The sequence below is a fragment of the Rutidosis leptorrhynchoides genome, chromosome 2, assembly GCF_046630445.1.
Source record: "Rutidosis leptorrhynchoides isolate AG116_Rl617_1_P2 chromosome 2, CSIRO_AGI_Rlap_v1, whole genome shotgun sequence".
Lineage (NCBI taxonomy): Eukaryota > Viridiplantae > Streptophyta > Magnoliopsida > Asterales > Asteraceae > Rutidosis > Rutidosis leptorrhynchoides.
This window is the reverse complement of record NC_092334.1, coordinates 406147431-406167497: the sequence shown is the minus strand read 5'-3', so window position 1 is coordinate 406167497 and position 20067 is coordinate 406147431. Positions and strand designations below refer to the sequence as shown.

The window sequence follows — 20067 nt, the reverse complement described above, 5'->3', positions numbered from 1 at the left end:
GAGGTAAAGTCATCGCTTATGCCTCTCGACAATTAAAGGAACATGAAACAAGGTATCCGACTCATGATCTTGAGTTGGCGGCGGTTGTGCATGCGTTGAAAATTTGGCGCCATTACTTGTATGGTGTCAAGTGTAAGATTTATTCGGATCATAAGAGTTTGAAACATCTCTTTAATCAACGAGATTTGAATTATCGCCAACGTAGGTGGATGGATGTGGTGAAAGACTACGATTGTGAAATACTTTATCATCTGGGTAAGGCGAATGTGGTCGCGGATGCATTGAGTCGAAAGAGTCAACATCCGGCGATACGAGTTGGATCGTTACGTTTGATTATTACCAACGATTTTCTTGAAAAGCTTGGTGAGATTCAAATAGAGGCTTATGTTCACAATAAGAATGTGGAACGAATCGTGGGCCAATCGGAGTTCATTACTATGGGCCCGCGTGATTTGTTATCTTTTCAAGGAAGGGTGTGGGTGCCTAAGATGGGTGATTACCGACGAGTGCTACTTGATGAAGCACATAAGTCAAAATATTCCATTCATCCGGGCGCGACGAAAATGTATCTTGACTTGAAGAAAGATTATTGGTGGCCGGGCATGAAGCGTGATGTTGTAAAATATGTTGAACAATGTGTTACTTGTTTGCAAGTTAATGCCGAGCACCAAAAGCCGTATGGTAAGTTGCAACCATTAGAAATCCTGAAATGGAAATGGGAGCACATTACCATGGATTTCATCACGAAGTTACCTAAGAAGGCGAGAACCCAATTTGATACGATTTGGGTGATAGTTGACCGGTTGACGAAAAGTGCTTTGTTTCTTCCCATTAAAGAAGCGATATCGTCGGAGACCTTGTCTAAGTTGTTTATCAAGGAAGTGGTCGCTCGACATGGGGTTCCTATATCTATTATTTCGGATCGAGATACCCGTTTTACATCTCGATTTTGGGAAAAGTTTCATGAGGATATGGGTACACAATTGAAGTTGAGCACGGCGTATCATCCTCAAACGGACGGTCAAACCGAACGTACGAACCAAACTTTGGAAGATATGTTACGGGCGTGCATTATTGATTTCGGTGGTAGTTGGGATGAGCATTTGCCTTTGGTGGAATTCTCGTACAATAATAGTTATCATACTAGTATCGGGATGCCACCTTATGAGATGCTTTACGGGCGGAGGTGTCGAACTCCCATTTGTTGGGGAGAAGTGGGTCAAAGAGAAATCGGGAGTACCGATTTGGTTTTAGAGACGAATAACAAGATTGATATTATTCGGGAACATTTGAGAAAGGCTCAAGATAGACAAAAGTCGTATGCCGACAAACGTAGACGAACGATCGAATTTCAAGAAGGCGATATGGTGATGCTTAAGGTTTCACCATGGAAGGGTATTACTCGATTTCGAAAACGGGGAAAGTTAGCTCCTCGGTTTATTGGTCCCTTTAAAGTTTTAGCTCGTGTTGGTGAAGTTGCGAATCGTTTGGAATTACCCGAAGAGCTTGCGGGGATTCATAATACATTTCATGTTTTCCATCTCCGTAAGTGTCTTGCGGATGATTCATCATGGGTGCCGTTAGACGAAATTGAGCTAAATAACAAGTTGGAGTATGTTGAGGAGCCGGTTGCTATACTCGATGAAAAGGTTAAGAAATTGAGAAATAAAGAGGTGAGGACTTTTAAAGTCCAATGGCGTCGAAGTATAGGTTCCGAGTTTACTTGGGAGCCCGAAGAGTTCGTGTTGGTATATCTTCCCTCTTGTCATGCGGCTTGGATTGCGAGGACGCAATCCGAATAAGTGGGGGAGAGTTGTAAGACCCTAATCAGTTTGTACAAAAGTGTAATTATGTAACATAGAGTGTGGGTGATGTTGTGCAGTTAAACAGAAGTCACTGAGTGAGCTGAACCTAGTGCGCGCCGCGCACCCCTTACTGTAGCCGGGTTCCAGCTTTTTAAATCAGATATTTTGATGGGCATTTTGGTAAATTCACTTATGGACGGGTTAAAGACAGATAGGTCAGTTTGGGGAGCACCATTACTCCATTATCAACAACCTTATCACTTTAACTTTAATTCTAGAGAGAGATTGTGATTTTTGAGAGAGAAGGCTTAAATCCAAGAGGAAGGAGCTTGTTTTGGGTTAAAGTTCAAGCATTAAAGTCGTTCATCTTATCTCTAGCTTCGTTGTGGTATGTTCTAATTTTATTTTCCTTACTTTGATTTAGTGTAAGGGTTAGGGTTTGTTTAAATGATGAACACAAAACCCATTATTGGTGATTTTAGGTGTTCTTGGGTAAAATTGAGTCTTGAATACTAATTGGTGACTAGTCTAGGGTTTCAAAGTATTAAATGATGTTTATGAACCCTAATTGGTGAGTTAATTGCTAACATACCTAGTTATTTAGTAAATGGGTGTTGGTTAGTTAGTGGATGACCCGAAATGGGTGTGTTGTCTTAAAATGGTTGTTTGGGTAATAAATTGACCTAGTTTGGAAAGATGGGTATGAATTGCCCTAATTATATATTAGTTGGTGTTGTTGGACCTTAATCACTAGCTTTAAAGTGATTAGTGGTGGTCTTGACTTTAATTGGGCGGTTTTGGTATAAATGGGCGATTTAATACATTAAGTCATTAAATGCTCATGTGTAAGTGTTAGTATTGAGTCCACTTAGCTTGTGTGTTGATCAAGTACTTATTATATTAGGTACTTTGCTTTGAAGCTTGTGGAGGTTGAAATCGTCATCTAATTGTTAAGGTGAGTGGAATAATTATATGCGTATGTATATAATGTATCTATTTGTTGTAGCGTGAAAGGTGTAGTGTCGAGGTGTTAAGACACCACGTTTCACGTGAAGGGTGTAGCATCGAGGTGTTAAGATGCCACTCGGGTGTAGCATCGAGGTGTTAAGATGCCACCTAGGAGTGTAGTGTCGAGGTGTTAAGACACCACTCCGTAAAATAATGAGTGTTGCATCGAGGTGTTAAGATGCCACTCGGGGTGATGTGTCGAGGTGTTAAGGTGCCACCCTAGGGGTTAGTGGTGCGAGGTGTTAAGTGCCCTAATGGATGTTATAAACACCGATGGCGTTTTCGCGAGCGCCGTTCCCTTGTACTATTGGTCGACCATGGTTACTTGTGTTGTAAGCATATTATATCATTTCGAGTTATATTATTATGCGGTTGTTGCTAGCTTGTGGTATTGGAGATTATAGCTTGTTAATGTGACGATAAGCTAATTGTGTTGCTAGCATGTTTGCGGTTTGTGTAAGTGTATGCAAGTAGGTATAATTATATATGTATTCGTATAATTATTGCATTCACTAAGCTTTGCTTACCCTCTTGTTGTTTACCATTTTATAGGTTCGGTTTTGGACAAGGGTAAGGGCATCGTATTGGACTAGAGATCCCGCTTGATACTAGGGGACGCTTTTGGCTTTAGTAGCTCTTGGAGTTTGACCGGTAGTTGGGTAGTTTAATCCCAAACGCCATGCTCATTGTGTAGTTTGGAACTTAAACTTTTTGGTGGTCGAAACTCTAAACTTGTATTAAACTTGTATTTTGGGTCGTGTGGGCCCCGCTTGTAAAACATCATTTTTATGTTTGATTCGTGTTAGTTTTACATATATAAGTTTGTTGTGAAAAGCGTTCGGTCTAAAAGTGTCGGGAAGTCGAAGATCTTTTCGCTAAAAATGGACATTTTGATCAGAACTGTCTCAGGCCTTGTGCGCGCCGTGCACAGGCAGTGGTGCGCGCCGCGCACCCTCCAGATCAGTTTTAAAATTTTTTTTATTCCGCGTTTTTGGTTGGTTAACGGGTTGGGTTGTTACAGTACGTACACACCTTGTAACTCAAACAACGTCCAGTTTTCTTCGACATTCGAACAAACAACACGTACATGATTGGTACCCTTCATACACGCATCGTACAATCATCTTTATACAATTATACAACCAAGTATGAACATTCTAAAGATCAATTACGTACCTCGGACATGTATGATGAAAAACGGGATGTTACATAGTTTCACATGTGGGACAGACCTGGTTTTTTGACAGTTTAGGGCCATATTGTGACGGCGTGTGACACTGTGGTTGCCGAGGCTGTTCTTTTGCGGCGCCCGGGTGGCGTTCTTCCAACCGGTACACTACTTTCTTCTGCAAATATATTATGGCGAGGGGCTGTGCTTTTGTGGTGTCTAAGTGGCGTTCTCCCAACCGGTGCACTACTTTGTTGTGCAAATGTATTAACGCTATCCTTTGTTGGCATCTTTTTAATTTTCAAGTTATTTGTTAATAAGATCGTTGACTTATGTTTGTAGTTTATGCCGCTTGTTTGCCTAGATTTGAATTTTCTTTTTTTATCATTTGTACTTGTTGATCTTCGAATTCGTTAATATTATTATGTTTATTCGAAATATAGCACCTAATACAAAATGATAGGGAGTATAAAATAGCATTAACGGCCTTTTTTATGCAAGTAACTGATTAACTACTTCGAATTTGGAATGAAGTCTGGATCAAATTTTAAAATAATGGGTGGTACGCCCAAATCAAGGCATATACATGAATTCGTCGAATCTAAAATCTGTAACTATAATTTCTTAGACAAACGTTACTATGTTGCGAAAAAATATGAGAATAACTGAAGACATGGTGGTAATTTTTTAATTTTCTATACAAGTGTAGCTGTATGGTTCACCACTTTACAAGTGACTTCATAAACAAAAACATAATGGTCACAATATATTATATACTAATTTTACATTAGAAATCGAGAAACTTTTTATTTTCAAAGAGCCAACTAAACCTGTTCGACTTTATGTAGCTTGGTCCCTGGCTCTATTAATCGATAACCACCTCATGGACTCAAAGTATTAAATTGCGAATCATTGCACGAGGTCTACAATGAGCTAGCAGAGGTTGAGCCTTAGGCATGGTTAGCCCTGGACCTTCGCTCATATCAACCATCTCTTTACTAACCTTTTTCCAATCAAAGCATTGTATAAGTAATCCCAACGTTGACCCAACCATACGCGTGGCTAGTCCTTCACCTGGACAACTTCTCCTACCAAACCCAAACGGCATGAGCCTAATCCCATCTCTTGTGCCTTGTAGCCCTTCAAACCTTTCGGGGTCAAACTTTTCAGGATCACTCCACAACGCAGGGTCACGATGTATGGCCCATTGATTTACCAATAACATGGTCCCACGAGGGATGTTATAACCTCCTACGACACAATCATCTGATGACTCGTGAGGTACTAGCATTGGGGCCGCTGGGTACAATCTTAAAGTTTCATTTACAATACAACGGAGATAAGGTAAGTTAGCCAGGTCCGATTCATCAAGAAGTCGGTTTTGACCCACGCGAATGTTGATTTCGTTCCTTGCCTTGAGTAGAACACATGGGTTATTGAGTAACAGCGAAAACGCCCATTCCATAGTCGTAGAAGAAGTATCCACTCCAGCTGCTAATAGGTTCTACTTGATCATAAAGAAAAAAGTTAATACATACATTGGTTAATTGGTTTACTTAAATAATTTAGACAAAATTAGTGTAAGCCTATCCCTAGCTAATTAGTTTGTAACTGCTTGACTTAAATAAGTTGATCACTTGATATGTTAACTTCTTAAATAAGTTGATCAATTGATATGTTAATTTCTTAACATAAGAGTAAATTATATTTGATGCCATTGCAACAAAACTGTCAATTGTAAACATTTTTTAGTGAGTTATATATATATATTCGTACACCTAGTCACAAACATGTAAATCAACAATTATAGAGTGTTTTAGCATATTCCTTTCGTCCCATATTAGTAGTTTGCACATAAAAAAAAAAATACAGTTTAAGTATCTTATTACCACATTGTACTTTTTACTTTACTGTTTAGCCTTTTATTTTTACCTAATTTTTGTTCTATATGTAATCAGTGTTGTAAATCTCCCGAGATCTCTCCGAGATCTCCTCCGAGATCTCGTTTTTAGAAGGCAACCGAGACGAGATGTTCATCTCCCGAGATTTCTCGGTCAACGAGGTCAAACTTAGTCAAAATCACGATTTCTAGGATTTTCTTGCTAATTTGTAAGCTTTTCTTGTAAAATTCGGAATTTCTAAGATTTTCTCGCTCACTTCTCGGATATTTTTGTGAAATTTCGTAAAAACGTATATAAATATACATATATTTATATTTTTATGTATATTTTTATTAAAAAAACTATAAAGTCAACGTAAGTCAACATCCGAGATCTCCCCGAGATTATTCCGAGATGTCGAGATCTCCCCAAAAAAGTCTAAACGAGATCTCCCCGAGATCCGAATTCTCCAACCTTGTATGTAATAGTTAACGACATAAAAGAGCTTTACCTTATTATTTTAATTAATTATTTATGAAAGTGCATTCTAAAATTAAACAGTGGACTATGGAAAAGGAGTATAAAACTAAGAAAATCTAATCTATTTTAATCTATCGTAGACAACAACAACAATACCCAATCCAACGAAAGTGGGGTATGGGGAAGGTGAGTGTAGACAATCATTCCTCGTACCCTAGATTAGAAGGAAGTCACTACTCCACCCGCGGGTATAGAACCCGCGCCTAGATAAGATCGTCCCTCCCTCTACTCTAGCGCAAAAGAGATTGCTTCCCAAAGGACCTCCGGCCCGAAGAGCTCATAAGAACGAAATAGAGAGGGCAAATGATACGTACCTGTACGAGTAATGAGCGCCTAGCAAGAAGCAACCATACACAGTAACCATAAAAGGGACACATATAGCAGTAATGCACAACAGTAGGGCAAAGAGCATGAATAAAATAGTGCACATAACCATTTAGTTTTAGGTAGACATACAGACAAACAAGATATATACATATACATATACATATACGCACCCACACAGACACACACATCGATATATATATACCACACGAAAACATGAAAAAAAAAAAAAAAAAAAAAAAAACTCATGCTTAAACATAAATACATATAGATACATTCGTAGATATATATACCTAGGTACAGATACAAGACAGACAAACCTACATACACCAATACATGCACTTAGATACATAGATACATATATATATAGATACAAACATATACATCGGTACATATATATAGCCTAAAAACATATACATAGATACAAAGGCATATAAACCATGTAGAGGGGTATAAATAGTGTGGTTATTGAATATCTGGTTATAGTTATATATGTAGTTGTATAATAAAAGTAACTAACACAATGAAAAAAAAAAACAAAAAAAAACCTACTCAATAATTCTAATTCTACTCCTCCACAGGCTCCTATCAGAAGTCATGTCCTCCGTCAGTAGGAGCTCTTTCATGTCAAGCTTCAATCTATCCTCCATCCTACGTCTAGGTCTACCCCTTCTCCTTACGCCGCCAACGGCGAGGGTCTCGACTCTCCTAACTGGGGCTAAAAGTGGGCGCCTCCTAACATGCCCAAACCATCTAAGTCGTCCTTCCCTAAGTTTGTTGGTGATGTTTCCAACTTCCAATTTCTCCCTAAAAACTCCATTTGGTATCATATCTAGCATGGTCTTACCACACGTCCATCTAAGCATCCTCATTTCTGCCACCTCCATCCTCCTCTCTTGGGCCTTCGTCATTGGCCAACACTCTGATCCGTACAACATGGCTGGTCTAATTGCCACCTTAAAGAATTTACCTTTCAGTTTAAGTGGGACCTTCTTGTCGCACAACACCCCTTTCGCAGCCCTCCACTTCAACCATCCTACTCGTATACGATGCGTCACATCCTCATCTATCCTTCCCGAAATGTGAAGCATCGAGCCTAAATATCTAAAGGACTCTTGCGGGGGTAGAATCTGATCCCCAATTCTGATATCCACTATATCGTCGTGTTCCTCTTCGCCCCCCTTGAAATCGCATCTAAGGTACTCCGATTTAAGTCTGCTAATCCGTAGGCCATTTGATTCTAAGGCGATCCTCCATTGCTCTAGCCTCCTGTTAAGCTCATCCTGAGAAACCGAAACTAATACAATATCGTCGGCGAAAATCAGGCACCATGGGATGTTGTCTTGTATCCTATGAGTCAACTCGTCTAGGATCAAAGCGAAAAGATAAGGGCTAAGGGCAGATCCCTGATGTAAACCAACCTCTACCGGGAAAAACTCTGTGATTCCTACCGTCGTACGTACACGAGTCTTCGCCCCCTCGTACATATCTCTAATAGATCTTATATATCTACTTGGGACTCCCCTAGCATTAAGAGTCTTCCAAATCAGCTCACGCGGGACACAGTCATAAGCTTTTTTCAAGTCTAAGAACGCCATGTGTAGGTTCTTTTGCTTTTCCCTATACTTCTCCATAAGGCTTCTAACTATGTGAATCGCTTCCATCGACGAGCGTCCTGGCATGAAGCCGAATTGGTTCTCTGAAACCTTTGTCTCGCGTCTGAGCCTCGTCTCGATCACTCTTTCCCAAAGCTTCATAGTATGACTGAGTAACTTTATGCCTCTATAGTTACTACATAATTGCGCATCTCCCTTGTTCTTGTAAATGGGAATAACCTCACTGAGTCTCCATTCCATAGGCATATTTGCGCTTCTAAACGTCGTGTTGAAAAGGTTTGTCAACCATCTAACCCCGTCACCTCCTAGGCACTTCCACGCCTCAATCGGAATTTGGTCTGGTCCTACTGCTTTGTTCCTCCCCATCTTTCGTAGGGCCAATCTAACTTCCTCCTGATTAATCCTCGTGCAGAAACAGTTGTTTTGAAACTCCTGGACCTCGTGGGGTTCACCGTTCCGCTCCGGTCTTCCCCTACCGAAAAGGGAAGCAAAATATTCTTCCCATCTTTTCCTAATAAGGTCTTCTCTCACTATACTTTGCCCTGCTACATCCTTGATATATTTGATGTTACCTAAGTCCCTCCTTCCTCGCTCCCTAGCTTTGGCTATCCTATATATGTCATTAGCTCCCTCTTTAGAGTCTAGTTTTCTATACAAGTCTTCATATGCTTTGTCTTTTGCAATTGCTACGGCCTTCTTAGCTTCTCTTTTAGCTTCTTTATATCTTTCTTCTACCCTAGTTCTCTCTTCAGGTGTCCCTTCTCCAAGAGTAATGAGCTCCCTAAACCTCGTCTGCTTTAACGCGACTTTCGATTGGACATCGTCACTAAGCCACCACGACTCTCTTCTACTCTTATGGGCTCTCGATGTCCCTATAGCCACTCCTAAGGTCTCTTTTGCCACATCTCTGATAGTGGACGCCATGCGATTCCATATCTGGTCTGCGTCCGTAGGGGCAACGTAATCCTCTTCTACACTCAATCTATTAACAACAATCGCTCTAAAAGTCTCCGCATTCGCTCCATAGAGGTTCTTCCAAAGGATTCTAGGTTGTACAGCCCTAGCCCTCCTGCCAACTCTTCCCCTAGTGACTAGGTCCATGACCAGCAATCTGTGCTGGGAGGAGCACGTCAAAGCTGGAAGGACCTTACAGTCCTTACATGTCCTAAGTTCCCCTTTACGAAGAAGCAAAAAGTCAATCTGGGTGCTGCGACCCCCGCTATGGAATGTGGCTAACTGAGCATCCCTCTTCTTGAAGAAAGAGTTTGCTACCACCAACTCGTGGGCAATGGCAAACTCAAGAATTGAGCGCCCCTCTTCATTTCTAGGACCAAACCCAAAGCCACCATGGGCTCCCTCATAACCTTCTGCCTCCACTCCTATATGTCCATTCAGATCACCACCTATAATCAGTCGATGGTCGGCTGGGCACCCCCTCATCACCTCATCTAACAATTCCCAAAATCTCTTCTTTTCCGCATCACCTAAACCCGCATGAGGTGCGTATGCACTAATGACCGTGAAAGTCTCCTCCTTAATAATTAAACTAACCGACATAATCCTATCGCTAAACCTGCCCACGTCAACAACGTTATCTTTATGTAGTTTTCCTAAAAAGATACCTACCCCGTTTCGTGCTGTCCTAGAACCCGAGTACCACAACTTATAGTCCTGAATCTCTATCGCCTCTTCACCCTTCCATCTAGTCTCTTGAACACACACTATGTCTACCTTACTCTTAAGAAAGGTATCAACGAGCTCAATCCTCTTACCAGTCAAGGTTCCTATATTCCAACTACCCACTCTAATCCTACCAACGGTGGCTACCCTACAACCTCCTCTAACCCCTCTAGGCCTACCCGCCCCTAAAACCGGAGAACATGACCTCAAGTGACCATAACTATGCGAAGGATCTATATTACTTTGTGCACTAAAAAGATGACCAAGTACAAGCTAAACAATATGAATAAGATAAATTCGTATAAATTGTAAATTATAATATTTAGAACTAAAAAAGGATATATAAATGTAAGTTATACTATAATATAAATTACAACTAGGCGGTATATCAATAAAAGAATAATATATAATCCAATATAGTCAAATAGGAGAGAAAAAAAGGAAAAAATATATATATATATATATATATGTATATATAAGAAGAATTTATACCCAATGGAAAATACTTAATAAATTTATTAAAAAATCTATTAGATGGAAACTTAATATACTATAGCTACAAAAATATTACTCTTAATTCGGGGAAAGCACAGGTTGTAAAGGCGTAAAAAAAAAAAGAAAAAGACAAACAGCATAAAAGTTTAAGTTATGAAAACCAAATAGAAATTGTACAGTAAGGTTGGCTACAGAAAAGTTAGGTTATGGAGAAGAGAAATTTAAGGGTCAGAGAAAACAAACACAGTCTTATGAGGATGAATGAGTTCCGGCAGCAGCGGCTCCCGACGGCAAAGAGGTAGCAGCAAACAGCGACTTAGCTAGGTTTCTGGATCGCGAGGACTTTTGTTACAGGCTCCGTTATATTACCTGCGGGAAAAAAAAAAAAAAACGGGAACTATTCCGGCGACCTGAGAGGCGGCGCGTGGTGGCGCGTTACGTGAGGTTTGCCGGCGAAAGTTATACTCTCAGGTTCGGAAAATTGCTGCGATTTTGATGGTGCCGGTGGCGGCTTCTAATTTGATCCAAGCTAGGAGCAATTTAAGTTTAAATGTAATAGGTGGTTGTTTGCTTTTTGGGTGGAGAAAGGCAGAGAGAAAGAGACGTTAGAAGAGAGAGAATGCGTGAAAGGAAAGCAATTTTAATCTATCGTAGAGTGTTTTAAAAATTAACTAATCTTAAATAGTAAAAAGAAAAAAATAGATCGGTGTTATAATAATAATAATAATATAGATATGGATAGTCAATTTTGGTGTATACATATAGTCAATTTTGGTACACAAAGTATGTATTTTTATATTGAGATTTTAGGCTATAAATACTCATGAATGCAAGCATTAAACTTGCACCATTTCTCACACTTACAAAGTGTTTCTTTCTTTCTCTCCATTATCATCTTTGTTCTTACACTTCATTATTAGTATTCTAAATCAAGAATCAAATCACTAAAGGTAGTTATAAGCCTACTGAATTATAACATCAAGAATCAAACCACTAAAGGTAGTTATAAGCCTACTGAATTATAACATCAAGAATCAAACCACTAAAGGTAGTTATAAGCCTACTGAATTATAACACGTTATCAGCACGATAATCTTAATACTAAATATGGTTGGCTCTGCCACCAAAATGATATATGGTCGGTTATACCACCAAAATGATATATGGTCGGTTATACCACCAAAATGATATATGGTCGGTTATACCACCAGAATGATATAGGTCGGTTATACCACCTGAAAAAATATATGGTCGACACTGTCGCCAAATTTTCATTTATGTTTACTAATATTTATATTTTTGTTATATAACATTTATTTATGATTGCTTACATATGGTCGACACTGTCACCTACTTATCATTTATGTTATATTAAATTTATGTTTAATGTTTATATACTTATGAATATAAATTGACTCTAATTTATCATGATGTTTGTTTTAATTTTTGATAATAGAAAATGTCGAATCTGGAAAAGCTTAAATTTACTCCTTTAGAATCAACTGGAAACAACTACATGCCATGGGTTATAAAAGTAAAAATGCATCTTAAATCAATGGGCATTCTTGAAACCATAAATGAAAACAACACTTGTTCTGAAAAAGAACAAGCTACGGCATGTTGCTTTATTCATCAACATATTGATGAATGCTTACAAAATAATTATGTGACTGTAGAAGATCCCCATGTTTTATGGGAAGGTCTCAAAAGCAGATTCAATAATCAAAGAGAAATTTTACTTCCAGCTGCAATGGAACAATGGAGAACATTAAGGTTCCAAGACTTTAAGAAAGTAAATGAATACAGCTCAGCTCTGTATAATACATGTTCACAACTTAAATTCTGTGGACATGAAATTAGTGATGCAGACATGATGGAGAAAACTTTCTCCACAATGAATGCTGCAAACATCACAGTGCAAAGAAATTTGAGAATGCTAAAGTTCAAAACATATCCTGAACTTAATTCATATCTCTTAGTTGCAGAGCAAAATGATGAGCTATTAATGAAAAATCAGCAATCCCGTCCTACTGGTACACTTGCAATCCCTGAAGCAAATACTGCAAATAATTATAAACAGGGACAAGGACGCGGGCAAGGTCGTGGTTATAATAACCATCACCATCATCATGCCAAAAGCCATAACTATGGTAGAAACCATCCTTATGGTAATGGTAATGGGCGTGGACGTAGTCGTGGTCGTGGCCGTGGTGGTCAAAGAAATAGTAATCCACGAAAATATAAATATCAACCACAAAACAAGCCCATTAAACAAGATGTTGAAGAAAATTCTTCTAAAAATTCTGAAGAATCTTGCTACAGATGTGGTAGAATGGGCCACTGGGCTAATACTTGCCGAACATCTAAACATCTTGTTAAGATGTATCAGGATTCGCTGAAAGGTAAAGAAAAGGAAGTAAATTTTGTGGATAATATTGATCCAACAGTCACTGAGAAACCATCTGATTTATATGAAGATTTCTTGAATGTTTAAGTTGTGTGTCTTTTGAAAAATAAACGATTTAATATCGTCTGTCTTTGTCATTATGTTTGCTAAATGTTTCAGTACTATCTATTTGCGTTTAAAATATTGTGTAATATTAATGTACTCACTATTTATTTCTTATATATGAAGTTCAATATGAATTTTGCTGGAATACAACATCAATCAAGTGGTGGAGATCTCTGTATAGCAGACAGTGGAACTACACACACTATACTTAAATCCGAGAAATATTTTATTGATCTAAAACCAACGGAAGGAACTATACATACAATATCAGGACCTGCTAACTTGATAAAAGGGATAGGAAAGGCAAATTTCATACTACCAAATGGTACAAAATTTTTAATAAATGATGCCTTATTTTCTCCCAAGTCAAGCAGAAATTTATTGAGTTTCTCCGACATATACCTTAACGGGTATGATTATCAGTCAGTGACAACAGAAAATGAGAAATATTTAAGTATCACTGACAAGAGTCATGTGGTTGAAAAACTGCCAAGACTTAGTTCTGGATTACATTATACACATATAAATGTACCAGAAATACATATGGTAGTTAACGAAAAATATATTGATCCTGGTGTATTCAGTTTATGGCATAACAGATTAGGCCATCCAGGATCAACAATGATGAAAAGGATTATTGAATGTACTCATGGACATCCACTAAAGGATAGAAAAATCCATCATGATACAATGGTTCCATGTACATCTTGCTCTCTTGGAAAATTGATAACTAGACCCTCACCACTTAAGGTTGAGAAAGAATCACCAATGTTTCTTGAAAGAATTCAAGGTGATATATGTGGACCAATTCATCCACCATGTGGACCATTTAGATATTTCATGGTTCTAATAGACGCATCTAGCAGATGGTCTCATGTTTGTCTGTTATCAAGCCGTAATGTGGCATTTGCAAAATTTCTTGCCCAAATTATTAAATTGAGAGCTCATTTTCCTGATTACACCATTAAAATGGTGAGACTTGATAATGCTGGTGAATTTACATCTCAAGCATTTAATGACTATTGCATGTCTATAGGAATTGTTGTTGAACATTCTGTTGCTCATGTGCATACACAAAATGGTTTAGCCGAGTCATTGATTAAACGTTTACAGTTAATCGCTAGACCATTGATAATGAGAACAAAACTCCCTGTATCTATATGGGGTCATGCAATTTTACATGCTGCTGCATTGATTCGCATCAGACCAAGTGCAAGTCATAAATATTCCCCCCTACAACTTGCTTTTGGTCAAGAGCCAAATATTTCCCATCTTAGAACATTTGGTTGTGCAGTGTATGTTCCAATTGCGACACCACAACGTACAAAAATGGGTCCTCAAAGGAGGTTGGGAATATATGTTGGATATGAAACATCTTCAATATTAAGGTATATTGAACCTATGACAGGTGACGTTTTTACAGCACGTTTTGCTGATTGTCATTTTAATGAAACATTGTTCCCTAGATTAGGGGGAGAAATGAAAAATAAAGAAAATGATGTTTCATGGTGTGAACCTCAATTAAAGTATCTTGATCCTCGCACAAAAGAATGCGAGACAGAAGTTCAAAAGATAATGCATATACAAGAACTTGCAAATCAATTGCCTGATGCATTTACAGATACAAAAACGGTGACAAAATCATATATACCAGCAGTAAATACTCCAGCTCGAATTGAAATTCCAAAAGCTGGCAATAACGTCACTCATGAATCTTTGCCACGTCAGAAACGTGGAAGACCAATCGGTTCAAAGGATAAAAATCCTCGAAAAAGAAAATCAGCTGATAATGAAGTAAAAGAAAGTGTTCAAGAAGAACCACAAATCAGTACTCCTACTGCAGAGGAGATTGATGATGTCAATACAGAAATTGCAATCAATTATGCATATTCAAAAATATTATGGAACCGAAATGAAATGAAAAATCTTGATGAGAAATTTTCATTTAATGTTGCATATGACATCATGAATAATGATGATGATCCAGAACCAACATCTATGGTTGAATGTCAAAATAGACATGATTGGGCTCAATGGAAAGAAGCAATACGAGCTGAATTAGAATCACTCAATAAAAGAAAAGTTTTCGGATCCATCATTCTCACTCCTAAAGATGTGAAACCTGTAGGATACAGATGGATTTTTGTCCGAAAAAGAAATGAGAAAAATGAAGTTACAAGGTATAAAGCTAGACTTGTAGCTCAAGGTTTTTCTCAAAGACCGGGAATTGATTATGAAGAAACTTATTCTCCTGTTATGGATGCAATTACTTTTAGGTACTTAATCAGTCTGGCAGTTTCTAAAAATTTAGAAATGCATCTCATGGATGTTGTGACTGCTTATCTATATGGATCACTTGATAGTGATATATATATGAAGATACCTGAAGGATTTAAGGTACCAGAAGCATCAAATGCAAAACCCAAAGAAATGTATTCGATTAAATTACAAAGATCTTTATATGGGTTAAAACAATCGGGACGTATGTGGTATAACCGATTAAGTGATTACTTGATAAGCAAAGGGTATACAAATAATCTTACTTGCCCTTGTGTTTTCATTAAGAAAACAACATCCGGATATGTGATCATAGCTGTTTATGTTGATGATCTTAACATCATAGGTACAAATAAAGAGATCCATGAAGCCATTCAACTTCTAAAGAAAGAATTTGAAATGAAAGATCTCGGAAAAACCAAGTATTGCCTTGGTTTACAAATTGAGCATATGCCTAATGGTTTACTTGTACATCAAACAACATATACTGAAAAGATTTTGAAACGTTTCAATATGGACAAGGCAAAACCATTAAGTACTCCTATGGTTGTTAGATCACTCAATGTTGAAGCTGATCCATTTCGTCCATGTGAAGATCAAGAAGACATTCTTGGACCAGAAGTACCATATCTTAGTGCAATTGGAGCTCTTATGTATCTTACAAATTGTACAAGACCTGACATTTCTTTTGCAGTTAATTTGTTGGCAAGGTTCAGCTCTGCTCCTACCAAAAGACACTGGAATGGGATCAAACACATATTTCGATACCTTCGAGGAACTACTGATTTAGGATTATTTTATTCTAACGAATCAAAACAAGATTTGGTTGGTTATGCAGATGCAGGTTATTTATCTGATCCACATAAAGCTAAATCTCAAACTGGATATGTATTCCTAAATGGAGGTACTGCAATATCATGGCGTTCTCAAAAACAAACACTTGTTGCTACATCGTCAAATCATGCCGAAGTGATTGAATTACATGAAGCTACTCGAGAATGTTTTTGGTTGAGATCAATGACACAACTCATTACTGATTCTTGTGGACTAGAACGCGATAAAAGTCCAACAACTATCTATGAAGATAATGCAGCTTGCATAGCACAGATGAAAGAAGGGTATATCAAAAGTGACCGAACAAAACACATACCACCTAGATTCTTCTCATACACTCAAAATCTCATTAAGGACAACCAGATTGAAATGAGATATGTGCAATCTAGCAAAAACTCTGCTGATCTTTTCACGAAAGCACTTCCAACTGCTATTTTCAGAACACACGTTCATAACATTGGCATGAGACATGTTCAAAAGATGTAACAGCTGAAGCGATGTCTACTTGAGGGGGAGTCAACTCCATGCTGCACTCTTTTTCCCTTAGCTAAAGTTTTTTCCCACTGGGTTTTCTTTAGCAAGGTTTTTAACGAGGCAGTAATTTATAGTTGATCTTCAACAAAATAAAATTGCTATCCAAGGGGGAGTGTTATAATAATAATAATAATATAGATATGGATAGTCAATTTTGGTGTATACATATAGTCAATTTTGGTACACAAAGTATGTATTTTTATATTGAGATTTTAGGCTATAAATACTCATGAATGCAAGCATTAAACTTGCACCATTTCTCACACTTACAAAGTGTTTCTTTCTTTCTCTCCATTATCATCTTTGTTCTTACACTTCATTATTAGTATTCTAAATCAAGAATCAAATCACTAAAGGTAGTTATAAGCCTACTGAATTATAACATCAAGAATCAAACCACTAAAGGTAGTTATAAGCCTACTGAATTATAACATCAAGAATCAAACCACTAAAGGTAGTTATAAGCCTACTGAATTATAACAATCGGATAATTTAATTTGTTGTAGTTTTTAAATCATACCAGTATAAAGCTTTTAATAAGTTCATCACTGTAGTACTCAGTATCCTTTTCTTGAAGCTTCAACAACACTTGAATCATGGTGTTTTTCTTACTTCCATCTTCAACATTTCTAATTTGATCAATCAACCCTTGAAGAAACTTATCTCTTTTTTTCTGCAACACCATTAATTTCTTCTCCAATCCATTCACTCCAAACCATCTCAAAATCGGCAAATGATCCCCTAAATTCGACGTACCACCCAACAAAAACGCTTCCCTTACGATCTCGTGAAATCGTTTTCCTTCGTCCTCCATTTCGCCGCCAAAATACCTCTTCCCGAATATCATCCTCGTCATCACGTTCAACGTCAACTCATGGAAAACATCACTTAAATTTACAGGAGAAGATTCAAAGATTAGTTTACGTATAACAAGTCGTCCTTCATCAGCGCGTACTTCTTCAAACTCTTGAAGACGGTTAGAAGAAAAGATCTCGGTTATAGAGATCTTGCGAATGTTACGCCAGTGGTCCCCGTATGGGGCCCACCCAAGGCTTGTGAAATTGTAACCGAGAATCTTGCCAGCTAGTAAACGAGGACGGTTGGCAAATATGATGTCGTTTTTGGTGAAGCATTCTTCGGAGATAGAAGGAGAGGAGACTATGAGGACGTTGCGGGACCCAAACCGGAGGAAGAGGATTGGGCCGTGTTTGGCAGACAGAGTGGCTAAGGTTCGGTAGAGGGGTCTCTTCATGAGGTAAAGGTGACCGATGATCGGGATGGTTGGGAAGATGGTTGGAGGAAGGTTTGAGTTTTTACTACGGATATTAGCGACAAACAGAAATGAAGCCGCAACGAGTAATCCGATTGTGATGAAGAAAGGACCCATGGAGATATAAGGATGGTTTGTCGATAGGAGTTGTTCATAGTAAATGTATTTTGATGATATGTATATATACTAACTTACCAAATAGAAAAACACCTTAGACCGAGTGCCAACTGAGTTGACCAATGAAGCACACCACCCGGTTTAATTTCTGGCTATGTCAAATTGTTCAAAAATGAAATGTGGCTATAGAGTGTGCAGAATGCGCAATTCACCCGGTACCAGGTCTCGCGCTCGGGAGCCTTGATTACCCGAAGTTTTACCTTCTAAGAGGATTGGGGGAGCCAATGTGCTCGTTTATAAGGATATTTCCTCGTTTACTGGAAAAAAAAAAAAAAAAAAAAAAAAAAAAACTTATCAAATAGAACTAATAGTGTTTTGTATTTAAAATTTGTATGCATATATGCATTATTTGTAACACTCAAACGAGTTGTTAGTTATCATACTACAATAACATTGGCTTGGCTACGAGTACCTATTAATCAAGAAAATGATATTTTGTTGTAATTAAACTTGTCATTTGAACCGGGTCTAATGGACATGAGCTTAACGTAATAAGGGACCAGTCATTTAATAGAGATCAGAGATGGTCTCATGTATATAGAAGTAAAAATTTACTAAATGGAGCAGTCATTAAAACGGCGATACCATAACATGAAGGCTAAAGAAAAACTTAACCAATGGTACCAACAATACATGCTCTCCATAATCTGCTAATTGCACCCCGCACATGAGTTGCACATGGCCTGTATTATCCACCTTTCAATTTCTTTTAATATAATCACGAATAAAAAAATAAAAATACATTAATTCATTATGCCAAATGCATATATAATGTTTAATACGTAGTACTAAATATGTACACAAAAATTTAATAATAATAATAATAATAATAATAATAATAATAATAATAATAATAATAATAATAATAATAATAATAATAATAATAATAATAATAATAATAATAATAATAGTACTGTATTATTATTATTATTATTATTATTATTATTATTATTATTATTATTATTATATTGATATTGATTGATATTGATATTGATATTGATATTGATATTGATATTGGTACTACTACTACTACTACTATTACTACTACTACTACTACTACTACTACTACTACTACTACTACTACTATTATTATTATTATTATTATTATTATTATTATTATTATTATTATTATTATTATTATTATTATTATTACTATTATTATTATTATTATTATGTTTATTTATATTTATATCTATATTTACTATTATTGTTATTATTATTATTATTATTATTATTATTATTATTATTATTATTATTATTATTATTATTATTATTATTATTATTATTATTAGGATTGAGCTAACTTATTTTTTAAGGTAATAAAATAAAAATCATTAAATGTAATAAAAAATTAATTTAATTAAAATGCATTTATTGAAATTTTTAATTTTCTATAATTATAGATTAATAGATTAAATATATTTTTTTAATATTTGTAGCATTATAAATCTACATAAGTGTTTATTGAATAATTTTAACTTACACCCGTACAACATTTTATAGATACATAAGTGTAACATAAACGCAAATGACGATTGACATGATTTATCATTATCGACTTGTCCAATTGTCTGCTTATTTATCTATTATTTCTGTACTCAAAACTCAAAAGGCATATCCAAGTGCTTATATATACTTTGATTTATTTATTTAATATTATCTATTTATTTTATACGGAGTATATAACAATAATTATGAACTAATTATATAATTCCTCCATCTCAGAGTTTTTGTTTGGGTTAACTTTTTGTTAGATGTAAAAAAAAATTTTAGTTGTCTATATTGTGCCTTGATTGAATGAGTAATTATAAATAAAGGAATTTATTATAAATAGAAATTAATAAATTTATTTCTATATTAAATTCGGAGTATTATATTTTTAAGTTATAAAAAGGGTTTAATTTGAAATTAAATGATTTTTATTATTATTTAAAGTAAAACACAATT

General features: G+C 36.6%; 1 protein-coding gene across 1 annotated transcript; it reads right to left on the bottom strand.

Annotated features, from left to right (window-relative positions):
* Positions 1-4664: 4664 nt before the first annotated feature.
* LOC139894484 (cytochrome P450 81Q32-like) lies at positions 4665-18060 on the bottom strand. The gene is made up of 2 exons (XM_071877808.1): positions 17194-18060; positions 4665-5485 (listed from the first exon to the last, which is right to left on the bottom strand). The coding sequence occupies exons 1-2, from the start codon at positions 18058-18060 to the stop codon at positions 4871-4873; spliced, it is 1482 nt and encodes a 493-aa protein (XP_071733909.1). The 3' UTR covers positions 4665-4870.
* Positions 18061-20067: the final 2007 nt, after the last annotated feature.

What these genes read in the sequence shown, in the direction of transcription:
- LOC139894484 (XM_071877808.1), bottom strand. Translation starts at nt 18,060, where the DNA reads ATGGGTCCTTTCTTCATCACAATCGGATTACTCGTTGCGGCTTCATTT. An exon ending in TTATTAAAAGCTTTATACTG is followed by an intron (nt 5,486 to 17,193) that starts GTATGATTTAAA and finishes ATGATCAAGTAG; the next exon opens with AACCTATTAGCAGCTGGAGT.